At 56.9% G+C, this 12,533-nt stretch overlaps 1 protein-coding gene across 1 annotated transcript; it reads left to right on the forward strand.

The window, feature by feature from the left end:
• Positions 1-5,520: 5,520 nt before the first annotated feature.
• On the forward strand, positions 5,521-11,839 carry HSPBP1 (HSPA (Hsp70) binding protein 1). The gene is made up of 8 exons (XM_027860005.1): positions 5,521-5,627; positions 6,306-6,560; positions 6,666-6,870; positions 8,236-8,460; positions 10,236-10,391; positions 10,684-10,780; positions 11,023-11,134; positions 11,698-11,839. The coding sequence occupies exons 2-8, from the start codon at positions 6,375-6,377 to the stop codon at positions 11,770-11,772; spliced, it is 1,056 nt and encodes a 351-aa protein (XP_027715806.1). The 5' UTR covers positions 5,521-5,627; positions 6,306-6,374; the 3' UTR covers positions 11,773-11,839.
• The last annotated feature ends 694 nt before the right edge of the window (positions 11,840-12,533 follow it).

The raw sequence follows: 12,533 nt of genomic DNA on the forward strand, positions 1-12,533 counted from the left end.
TTTATAGTCAGTATGGAAAAGTAGCCTAGAGCTAGATCGCTGAAGGGTTTATCATGATGGATAGAGGAGGTTGTATTTTATCCTGGAGGGAAGGGGAATAAGCATTTCTATGGTGCCTACTATGTGCCAGGCACTGTGCTAAGTGCTTTGTAGGTACTCTCTCATTTGACCCTCACAACAGCCCTGGGAGATAGGTGCTACTATTGTCATCCCCGTTTTACAGATGAGGATACTGAGGCAAACAGTTAAGTGACTTGGCCAGGGTCACACAACCAGTAAACGTCTGAGTTCCAATTTGAACTCAGGTCTTCCTGACTTTAGGCCCAGTGGTCTATCCACTGTGCCATCTAGCTACTTAACAGGTGATAGGGAGCTATAATAGGTTCTTGAGCAGGGGATGAACATGGGCAAACAAATGCTTCAGGAATATCATTTTCACAGCCATATGGCGGACGAACAAGAGAAGAAAGGTGCTGGATGCAGGGAGACTGACTAGGAGGCTAGTGTAAAGATGAGCCAGGAGGAGGGACTGAATGAGAATACTTGTGGTGCAAGTGGAGAGAAGGGGCAGATTTGAGAGAGAGAGAAGGGACAGAGAGACAGAGACAGAGGGATAGAGAGAGAGAGTCAGAGACAGCGAGACAGAGACTGAGGCAGAGGACAGAGAGACAGAGGACAGAGGGACAGAAAGAGAGGAGAGGAGAGAGAGATACAGACAGAGACAGAGAGACAGAGAGAGACAGAGACAGAGGGGCAGAGAGAGAGACAGAGACAGAGACAGTGAGACAGAGACCAAGGCAGAGGACAGAGAGACAGAGAGAAAGAGAGAGGACAGAGAGACAGAGACAGAGGGACAGAGAGACAGAGACACAGAGACCGAGGCAGAAGACAGAGAGACAGAGGGACAGAAAGAGAAGAGAGGAGAAAAGAGAGAGAGAGGGAGGGAGGGAGGGAGAGAGGACAGAGAGACAGAGACAGAGACTAAGGTAGAGGACAGAAGACAGAGGACAGAGGGACAGAAAAAGAGGAGAGGAGAGAGAGAGAGAGAGAGAGAGAGAGAAAGACAGAGAGAGAGAGAGGACAGAGAGACAGGGACAGAGGGACAGAGAGACAGAGACAGAGACAGCGAGACAGAGACTGAGGCAGAGGACAGAGAGACAGAGGGACAGAGATGGAGACAGAGAGACAGAGACCAAGGCAGAGGACAGAGGACAGAGGGACAGAAAAAGAGGAGAAGAGAGAGAGAGACAGAGAGACAGAGGGTCAGAGAGAGACAGAGACAGCGAGACAGAGACCGAGGCAGAGGACAGAGAGACAGAGGGACAGAAAGAGAGGAGGGAAGAGAGAGACAGAGAGGGAGAGAGACAGAGACAGAGACAGAGACAGCGAGGCAGAGACCGAGGCAGAGGACAGAGAGACAGAGGGACAGAAAGAGAGGAGAGGAGAGAGACACAGAGAGAGAGACAGAGAGAGACAGAGAGAGAGACAGAGAGAGAGAGACAGAGACAGCAAGACAGAGACCGAGACAAAGGACAGAGGACAGAGAGACAGAAAGAGAGAAGGAGAGGAGAGAGAGAGATACAGATACAGGGAGAGAGAGAGAGACAGACAGACAGAGAGAGAGAGAGGTTGACAGAGAGGTAGGGATAAGGAGAGGGACCGAGAGAAAAAGACCAGGATGAGGAAGGGCCAGGTAGACAGAGGCCTGGGGTCAGAAGAACAGACAGAGATGAGGACAGAGGCAGCAAAGTATAGGGATGGAGAGAGAGATAGACAAAAGGAAGGAAGAAGGGGGACACAGAAAAAGAGAAACAGACTTAGGATAAAGGACAGAACATTTTTTTCAGAAAAAACTTTGAGACCATTCACCGAGATCTCCTTCTCCCTTCTTCGTCATCCCTTATCACTGACGCTTTCTGCCCCTCTCTCCTCCCCCCACCCTCCATGAGGAGGTGGCCTCACTCCTGACCAGGGCCAGCCCATCTACCTTCTCAGGGGCTCCCATCCATCCCATCCCCCCCAATAGGTCATCATCTCCACTCACTCCCCCTCAATCTCTCCCTCTCTTCTGGCTCCTTCCCTCCCACCTACACACATGCCCATGCCTTCCCCTCACTTGATCCTTTCATCTCTGCTAACCACCGTCCTATGGCTCTCCTGCCCTTTGTAGCTCAGGCAACTACACCAGGTGCCTCCTTTTTCTCTCCTCACTCCCTTCTTAACCCCTTGCAAACTGGCCTCTGACCTTATCATTCCCTGACACTCCTCTCCAGAGTGACCAATGGTCTCTTGGTGGCCAAACCCAATGGCCTTTTCTCTCTCCTCATTCTCCTGGACCTCTCTGTAGCTTGGGTACTGTGGGTCACTCTTTCCTCCTTGATACTCTCTTCTCTCTGGGTTTTTTGGGACACTCCTCCCTCTCTCCTGGTTCTCCTCCCTCTCTGACCTCTCCTTCTCTGTCTCCTTTGCTGGATCCTCCTCTAGGTCACGCCCTCTGCCCACAGGTGTCCTTCAGGGTTCGGGTTGCGGGCCCTCTTCTCTTCTCCTGTGCAGCTCCCAAGGATTGAATGACCATTTCTACGCTAATGATTCTCAGATGAACCTACCCTTCCCTGAGGCCTCTGCTGACCTCCAAGCTCCAGGTCAATTAACGTCTTGCAGAGCTCCAGTGAGGGGGGGGATCCCTCCCTCTTATGGGCAGCACAGTGGTGCTTCCTACAATCAGTACCAAGTCTGCCTCCTGGCAACTCCCACCCACCACTCCCGGCCCTGCCCTTTGGGGCCAAACCAAAGAGAAGTTGATCCCTCCTCTCTGTGACAACCTTTCAGATCCCTGAAGGTCGCCATCATGTTCCCTCTGATGTCTTCTTTTTTTTCTAGGCGGAATATTCCCAGGTTCTCCAATAGATATTGTACGACTAGGACTCGAGGCCCTTCACCCCTCTGCTTGCTCTCCTCTCAGTGTTCCCCATCCGACTGATGTCTTTGACATGCGAAGCTTGGAGCTGAACACAGCATTCCAGATATGTTCTGCATATCTCTCTGCAGCATTGAACACTGCTGATTTCCTCCTCCTCCTTCTATTCCTCATCCTCCTGGATAATCTCTCCTCCACGGGTCTTTTGTGACCCCACTCTCTCCTTGCTCTCCTACTCATCTGACCACCTCTCAGCCTTTTTTTCTGGGTCATCATATGTAGTTTACCCCCGAATTTCTCTCCTGCAATCCCCCTTCTCTTCTCTGCCCCTGCCTCCATGCTGGTGCAGAACCTCATGCCCTCACATCTGAACTATTGCAATGGCAGCTGGGGCAGGGGGGCTGTCTGCCTCCAGTCTCTCCTCTTTCCAGTCCATCCTCCATTCGATCACCAAAGTGATCTTCCTAAAGGGCAGGTATGTGTCTGGCACATAGTAGGCGCTTCCTAAATGTTTGTTGACTCGGTTTTACTTGACTCTGTCAGTATCAGTCTGATAGGAAGGAGGCTGCTTGCTCAGCATCAACCAAATGGTGTTCACCTTCTGGAAAAGTCTAAAGCAGCCACTCAGTGGATCAATAAGCATTGTACCACAGGGTGGTGCTATTGGTCTTGCGACACCCGTAGAATGAAAAGAGACTCATCTGAGCAGCGTCTGGGAAGCTTGTTGTGTCATTTTGTTTCATCCTTGTTATTATTTGTCTTTGGTTCTAGAAAGGACCTTGCAAGTGAATTGGATTTAAGTGAGGCAGAGCTGTGCCAAGGCACCAGCCTCACTCTCTCCTCCAGAGTGGCTGGTCATCAGGACAGAGCGGAGATGGCCCTATGGGTGGGAAGGTGGTGTTCCAGTGGAGAGACACGCCTTTCCCAGCTCCTTAATTCTGCTGCCCTCCCTTAGTTATCTCCTAGTAATCCTGTCTAGAGGTTGTTTGGACACAGTGGTTTGGTGTTTCTTCCATTAAATGGTGAGCTCCTCTCAAGGGGAAGGGCTGCCTTTTGACTCTTTTTGAGTTCCCAGAACTTAGCACAGCGTTTGGCACATAGTATATGTCTAATAAGTGTTCCTTCACTAACTGTGGGGTGAAATAAAGGCCGTCTTTCCCCTATATGCTTATAGTACCTTGAGGTGCTGTACCTGAGATTTTCCTAAAATGCCGATCTGATCTTGTCACTCCCTACTTAAACCCCAGTGGCTCTTTATTGCCTCCAGGACCAAACACAAAATCCTTTGTTTGGCATTCAAAGCCCCCTCCTCCTTTGCAGGCTTTTTGCACCTTGCTGGCCACCCCATACCCTTCATCCAGTGATAGTGGCCTGCGGGGTGTTCCACCACCATGGCAGTCCATGTCTCAGCTCTGGGCACTCTCTTGGGCTGCCCCCATGCGTGGAAAGCTCTCCTCTCCTCCAACTCCCTGGCTTCCTTGAACTAAAACCCCACTTTCTACAGGAAGCCTTCCCCAGTCCCTCCGGATTGCACAGCTTCCCCCCTCTTTAGTATTTCCTATTCGTCCTGTATACGACTCGCTTTGTATATATGTTTGCCGGTGGATTCCCTCGCTAGACTGTCAGCTCCTTGAGGGCAGGGACTGTCTTTTGGCATCCCCAGTGCCTGACACACAGTAGGCGCTTAATCAATGCTGACTGACTGATGGATGAATCGGCCTCGGTGGGCCCCCGGAATCAGCCCCGATCCTGGCGAGCCCGGAGCCTCGACGGAGCGCTGGCTCCGGGAGCAGGGAAGGGCGCGGGCCGGGAAGCCTCGGGCGCAGCGGGAAGCCTAGCCGCCTTTCCCTGCCTCCCCGCATCCTGGTCCAAAGCGCCTTTCCTGGGCAGCGGTGGGAGCCGTGCTCCAGACCCCCTTCCAAAGTGACTTAGTATTTACCCTCCCCCCAGCCCAGCAGAATGCAAGCTTCTCCAGGGCAGGGCAGGGCTCGGCTCATTCCTCCTTTTCTGTGGCCACATCCAGTGCCCAGCACATAGTAGGTGCAGCGGACACGCTCGCTGAATGGGTGGAGGGGGGTCCCCGAGGGCAGATGGTGGCCAGGGTCTCCTGGTGTCTCACTCAGGGCTAGGCGAGTAGCCAGAGGATGATCGCCGGGCGAATGGACCCCAGAACCCATTATCCGGGAGAAGGTATTTCCCGCCACCAGGCTCGTCTGGGGAGGCGGCAACACCTCCTCTCATAGCCGGGAGAACTACAAGTCCCAAAAGCCCCAGCGGGTGCGGCGCTTGCGGCAGTGGGGGAGAGGGAAGAGAGAGAAGCTATTCTGCGACTGCGCAGTGAGGCGGCGGGCCAGAGGGTGAGGGATTGGACCGAGGCTGGCAGAGGGCGGGCCCTGAGGGAAGGGTGGTGCGGAAGGGGCTGGGGGTGGGGAGAAAGGTCAGATGGGGACAGGATTTGTTCTTGGAGGTCGGGTGAGGATCCCATGGAGGGGCGAGACTGGCACGTGAGGGGGGCCCAGGAGAGGTGGGAGCAGCCATCAAGTCCCTTCTCCGCTCGGCCCCGCCCCTCGCCGCCGTCATGGCCCCGCCGGAAGTCGGGGCGCTGAGGCGAAAGGGGCCTTCCGGCGAGGCAGGACGCATTTCCGGCAAAGATGGCGGCGCCCATGGCAGGCAGGTGCGGGCGGCGGCGTGGCTCGTGAGGCCCGCGGAGGTGAGGACCGGGGGGCGAGGGCACGGACCCTGGGGAGTGCCGAGGGGCCGAGGCCTGCTTGTAGAGACCCGCGGGGGGTCCGGAGGGCTAGCGTCTCGGAGCGAGGGAGCAGAGGCACTGTTGCTATGGAAGGCGGTGCTTGTTGCTAAGGAGACGGGGAGGCGTCTGAGCCGTCTGCTGTGGAAAAGAGGAGGGGGTCTGTTGCCATGGAGATGGGAGGCTTTGACCGAGAAGTTAGGGAATGGATGCCGAAATCCGGTTGCCATGGAGATGGGGAAAGGGACGAGTGGCTGCCTAGACAGAGAAGGAATGTATTGCAATGGAGGGGGGGAGGGAAGGGCTGGTGTTTAGAAAGAGAAAGAATGTGTTGCCATGGATACAGGAGAGGATGGGTTGCTGTGGAGATGGAGACGGGGACATGTTGGATTTCAGAAGAAAGGTTATGTTGCCATGGAGCCAGAGAAGGGATGTGTTACCATGGAGATAGGGGAAGGGGCCATTGCTATGAGATGAGGGAGGCTCCATTACGGAAGTGACAAAGTGTTACTTTTTTTAAAGACAGGTAGGGGCCGGTGCAGGCCCCAAAGTCAGGGACTGAGCGGGGGAGTCATGGAACCCAGCCCCGTGCCAGCCACACTCCCTTCCATATTCAGTCTCCCTATTACCCCATTTTTCCAGATTTTCCAAAACACGGATCAGCTATCTTCAGGACATCTCGTCAGCCACACCCCCATCCCGTCACCCCTGATGGCAGACTCAGGCTCTGGAGGGAACCGTCTTCCCCTGGCCCTGCCTCCGGCCACCGAGGAGGCTAGCACGTCTGCTTCCCTGGGGAACCCATCGCATCCCCACAGCCTTCAAGGCCTGTTGCACATGGCAGTGACAGCTTGCCCCGGTGACCCCGAGCCCCCACCTGAGCCCATGACGGAGGAGGTGAGGCCTGGCTGTCAGGTTCTTTGAGGTGATGTGGGGAGGTGGGCAGGTGCTGGGGGGCAAATATAACTGAGTCCCCCTGACTCCTCCCGTCCACCACGCCAGCGGCGTCAGTGGCTGCAGGAGGCCGTGTCCGCAGCGTTCCGAGGCCCGCGGGAAGAGGTCGAGCAAATGAAAAGCTGTCTTCGTGCCCTGGGCCTACCTACACCCTGCACGGGTGGGGAGGCGGAGCAGACAGCTGACCAGCAGGAGCGGGAGGGAGCTCTGGAGCTCTTGGCTGACCTGTGTGAGAATATGGACAATGCTGCAGGTAATCCGGTCGCCTCTTCCCTTCTTACCGTGCTCCTCCCCCGCGCCATCCCTGCCTAGCAAAGGAGAACGATGAGCTCTAGAGAGAAGCCGCGTGCCTTGGTGTCACGGAGCCAGGTAGTGTCAGAGCTTTCACCAGATCCAAGGCGTCTCAACGCTGAGGCAAGACTGCTCTCTCTTCGGCCATAGTTCTGTTTGCACTGTCTGTGTGGCAGAAAGAGCCTCAGTGAGAGTTCCTGGGTTCAAATCTTGCTTTGTGAGCCCAGCCACCTGCTGCAAAGTCTGCTGTCTGGGCTTTAGTTTCTTCCCCCCTCAGAGGATTAGTTTTCTTTTTTGGAAAATGAGCAGTGGGGGTGTTGGGGCCCATACTGAAGTGTCCTTCCAGGCCTGGTAGTCTACACTCGCCGGTCTAAGGTGGTCAGTAGAAGTTAACGAGAGGGTTCTGGATTGGGGTTTTGTCCCTGACTCTGGGCTTATCTTTTTTTCTTTCTGGCCCTCGTTTCACCCCTCTGTGATATCTGAGATCCCAGACGGCCCTGCCGTTCTGTGGCCTGGTACTCATCTAGCCGGGTGACAGGCTCTACCCCAGAGTCAGCCAGCTTCTTTCTGTGGATCGAGCTGGCTGCTCGCCGAGCCTTTCCCGGGCTAGGTTCTATTAAGACTTGGGCTTTGTGGGACAAACACTGCGTTCACCTCATGGGAGAAGCACTTGGGAGCAAGGATGAGGTCTGAGCCTGATGGGACAGAACGAAGGAGGATCTACCACGTTCCATAAGAACTGCCTCAGCTCCCTGGGACGTCTGAGGAGCAGCCTGTCACCTGCCCGGGGGAGCAGGGAAGACTCCTGTGGGGTTCACTTTTAAAGAATAGGGAGGACACCCCAAAAAAAGAACTATGGGGTTTGAATGCAGAGTGAAGCATACTATTTGCTCTTTTTTTTTTCTTCTGTTGTGTTTTGTTTCCTCTTTCTGGTGGTTCCTCCTATTGGTTCTAATTCTTCAACATGACTAATGTGAAAATCTGTTTAATAGGAATGTATATGTAGAGCCTATGTCAGACTGCATGCCGTCTTGGGGAGGGAGGGGAAGAAGAATTTAAAACTCAAAAGCTTATGGAAGTGATTGTTGATAAATCAAAATAAATTAATTAAAAAAAAAAGACTAGGGAAGGATCCTAAAGGGTGGGATACATGGATCAAAACCCTTTGCCCTACTGAAAATGTAAATGTTCCTGTGGAAGTTGTAATTTGAAGGGGAGGGAGGACATCCCAAGCCTAGAAAACCAAGCAAGGCTTTGGAGGTCCATGACTGCGGCCTCCCCTGGACCCCGCCCCTCCACCCCTTCTCCTTTTCTCTTGGCTGCCCAGATTTCTGCCAGCTGTCCGGGATGCACCTACTAGTGGGCCGCTACCTAGAGGCGGGGGCAGAGGGCTTGCGGTGGCGGGCGGCCCACCTTATTGGCACATGCAGCCAGAACGTGGCAGCCATCCAGGAGCAGGTGCTGGGCCTGGGGGCCTTACGAAAGCTCCTTCGCCTGCTCGACCGGGACCCCTGTGACACAGTGCGAGTGAAGGCCCTCTATGCCATTTCTTGTGAGTGTGAGGCCCCCTGGGCCCCGGGGTGGGGGAGTGGGCAGGCCCCAAATCTGATTCTCCTGGTACCCCCACAGTGCCTTCTGCAGGGACGACTCTAAGCCCTCTGGGTCCTTTCCACCAGATGTCCTGTTATCTGTAACTTTGGACTTCTTGGCCGTGACCTCATGTCTCCCTCCCTTTGCGGCTAAACTCCCCAAAAGTCTGTCTGCACTGGATGCCTTTACCTTGTCTTCTCCACCCGTGGCCTTTTCTCTCTCCTCGTTCTCCGTGCTGCAGCCTGCTCTCTAGGTTTTCAGCACAGCTCTCTCCTGGTTCTTCTCCTCCCTCTCTGACCGTGCCTTCTCCATCTCCTTTGCTGGATCCTCCCCCAGATCCGGCCCTCATGGGTGTCCCTCAGGGCTCTGTCCTGGACCTCTTCTCTTCTCCCCCTATCCTACTTCACTGGGTGATCTCATCAGCTCCCACAGATTCTATTACCATTCTTATGCTGATGATTCTCAGATCTGCCTTTCTCTGCGGAGCTTGCATCTCCAGTGGCCGTTCAGACATCTCACACTGAATGTGCAGTTAGATATCTTAAACTCACTACAGACAGTTTTCGCTTGATGTCAGTGGACCCCAGACCTCTATGTAAATCGAATTTGCCTGGAGGCAGGAAGGGGGCTGTGTGCCCTTGGATTGAGGGGGCAGACGGGTGGGGGCTGGACATGGCCATAGACAGGACAGGTTAGAGAGACAGATACTCACACTGAACAGGGACTGACGGACGACAGACCCACGGGCTGGACGCACGGCCGGGTGGGCAGAACAGGGCAAAAGTCTCCTCTCTTGGCACTGGGGTGGGGGTCTTTCCGGCCCATTCTTCCGCTTTCACTTGGAGGGTTTGGTTTTTTTTTTTTGGTGGGGAGATGGGAGGTTGTGAGGTGCCAAGCCAAGGGGCAGGAGCGGACGGAGAACACAGCCGGGTACAGGAAAGTTAACTGAGCAGTTTTTTGGGAATGCAGATTTTTAGCAGAATTCTTTATGTGAAGTCAAATTCGGGTAACATGAATTTACATAAAGTGACAACGATTCATATATCCAAAACGGGACTCCTTATCTTTCCATGTTAACATCCACCACGTTACTACAGAGGGCACCCCCAACCTCCCAGTCCCCCAGGCTCCCAACCTAGGAGTCATCCTGGGCTCCTCACTCCCTCTCCCTCCCCCCAGGTCCAGTCCTCTGCCGCCCCCTTTTCTCCTCTGACAGCCAGCCCCTGGTGCAGCCCCTCATCCCCTCACTCCTGGACTGTTGCAGTAGCCTCTGGGGGGGTCTGCTTGGCCTCTCCCCACTCCCACCCATCCTTCCTAAGGGGTTTCCTAAATTTCAGGTCTGGCCACGTCATCCCGTACCCTACCTCTGGGACTCCCAGTGGCCTCCAGGATCAAAGCCCCGTCCCAGCTATGCCGTCTTCTTACACCCTCCTCCCCCACACTTCCTCTCGCATCCATCTCTGCTCTGGGCCTTCTCTCTGGCCGTCCCCTTCCACCACTGACCTTGGCCTCCCGCCTTCTCCAGGAAGCCTTCCTGTGCTGATTTTCTCCACTTTCTGCTGCCTAAATCTTGTTTCCCCTTAGATTGTGAGCTCCTGCCAGGCAGGGCCCAGTGCTTGGCGCCCACACAGGAGGTGGCTCACCAATGCTTCTTGGCTGAGTAAGCGGCAGGCCTCTTCTCTGGGAGCTGTCGTGGGCTTTGCTGCCTGAGTGCTGACCCTTTGTTGCTGCCCTCAGGCCTGGTCCGGGAGCAGGAGGCCGGGCTGCTCCAGTTCCTTCGCCTGGATGGCTTTTCTGTGCTCATGCGGGCCATGCAGAGGGATGTGGTGAAGCTGAAGGTGAAGTCGGCCTTCCTCCTGCAGAACCTGCTGGTGGGCCGTCCTGAGCACAAAGGTGGGGGGCGGGCGGGGGGCTGGGGGAGGCAAAGGGGGAGGCGCCTTCAGAGCTGGGCACCAGCAGGCAGAGGGGGAGACCATGGGAGCCAGCGCAGGAGAGTGACTCTCAGTGTTTCCGAGGGGAGCAGGGGGAGGCGAGGGCAGCAGACCCCCAGGTTGGGACCCATCTTTCAGGGAGGGTGGGCATCGAATGCCAGTCAGCGATGGGTTAGGCTCTGGGAAGGCCTGCCTCATAGTGCTGAGCAGGCAGGGGGATCTCATCTTTTTGACCGTTTCCCCTCTGCCCTCAGGTACCCTGTGCTCTATGGGAATGGTCCAGCAGCTGGTGGCTCTGATCCGAACAGAGCACAGCCCCTTCCACGAGCACGTGCTGGGGGCACTTTGTGGGTGAGAGGATCCTTTGGGCAGGTCTCTGGGGGGGGGTGAAGCATGGTCAGGCCAGGCCACTGGGATCTCAGGTCCTCCCCCGAGGGTGGGGCTGATGTTGGCAGCTCGGTGCCCCCAGGTGATGGGAAGCTGTTCAGCCCCCTGGAAGGGAGGGTGAAGCATGGTCCAGGCCAGGTGGGCATGGGGCCCCTGGGCACAGGGAAGCAGTGATGACTGGTCTTCGTGGCCATCCCTCTCCCCAGGCTGGTGACAGATTTTCCCCAGGGAATCCGGGAATGCCGGGAGCCTGAACTGGGGCTCGAGGAACTCCTACGACATCGGTGTCAGCTGCTGCAGCAGCATGAGGAGTACCAGGTATGGGGCTGGGGGCTCCTGCCTGCCTGGGGTTCTCCTGTTAGACCTTGGCCCTGAGCCAAGCCCCAGAGGAGGCCCTGCTCCTTATAGGCTCAGCAGGGGGGCCATGGCCAGGGGCCTGGGCACAGAGAGAGAGCTCCCTCCTCTTTGGGGGCATGAGGCTCACATGTGGACAGGGCTCAGGGCCAGCCACGAAGCCATAGGGAGGCCCTCAGCCCCACTCGGGAGGCCTGGTGGCCTCTGAAGGCCTTCCAGCAGGCAGGGCCCTGTCCTCTGCAGACAGCACGAGGACCCAGAGGGCCAGGCACAGGCCAGGGACGGCCCCAGAGCCTGGGCAGGGGCAGCTGGATCACGTGCCAGGAACCCTTGGAGGGCTGGAGGCCTAGGACGTCGCCAGGCTCGGGGGAGGGGCCTCCCTGGGAGCCCTGGCCAGGGACGGTGCAAGGGCCCCCCTGAGGACCAGCCCTTGTGCTGAGTCAGTGGGCTGGGAGCTTGTGGTGGACTTGACCCCGGGATAGGGTCCCCCGACCTGGGGCGCCCCTCATCCTCCTGCTTCCTTCCAGGAGGAGCTGGAATTCTGCGAAAAGCTGCTCCAGATGTGCTTCTCCTCCCCCACGGATGACAGCATGGACCGGTGAACGTGGGGAGGGTCCGAGGGGGCGCGCGCGCCCCCCAGCACAGGAGCCAGCCTCGCCGGCGGCTCCCCTCCCGCAGTCCGGCCTCCGAGCCCGAGGCGGCGGAGGAGGCAGCCTGGGCACCGGCCCAGGGGCGTGGGAAGCCCCTTGCTTTTTCCTCCCCCCCACTTCCTCCCCTTCCCGGGCGCGCCCACCCCTCTATGGCTGTGCCCTGGCAATAAAGGTGTTTCTCCCTCCTCCCCCCCTTCCTGGAGTACTACATCTGTGTAGGGGGGGACGTGCGGGAGCTCGAGTGGACCAGAGCGCCCTTGGGGGCGGGGCCGTTCGTGCTGCGGGACCCCCGCGCGCCCCATTTAGGTGATGGGGCTCGTGGTCCAAGGCCCCCGTCCCAGGCCACTCTGGGTTTAGGGGCAGTGGGGGTAATTCCTGAAGCCTTCTAGGAAGTGGTGGGAAGGGCGGGGCAGGATTGCGGAGGTGGATGGGGGGGGCCCCGTGGTTGATAGTGGAATTGACTCGCAGCCCAGGCGTGGGCGGGGAGGGGGACTCATACGCATGCGTACCACTTCCCGACAGGGTGGGGGTGCAGGGAGTGAGGGAGCTGGACATGTGCGTAGAGCGCCTGCGCAGCAGTAGAATGCGGCTTTATAAGCACCCGCACCCCCCCCCCCAGGGCGGCGGGGCAGCGGGGCAGCGGTCGCCTTTGCAGCACGCAAGCGCAGTCGCGTGTTTGGGTAAAGCAGGGCCGAAGGGGTGAAGAGCGCCTG

This window comes from Vombatus ursinus, unplaced genomic scaffold (genome assembly GCF_900497805.2).
Source record: "Vombatus ursinus unplaced genomic scaffold, bare-nosed wombat genome assembly UNPS02014175.1, whole genome shotgun sequence".
Lineage (NCBI taxonomy): Eukaryota > Metazoa > Chordata > Mammalia > Diprotodontia > Vombatidae > Vombatus > Vombatus ursinus.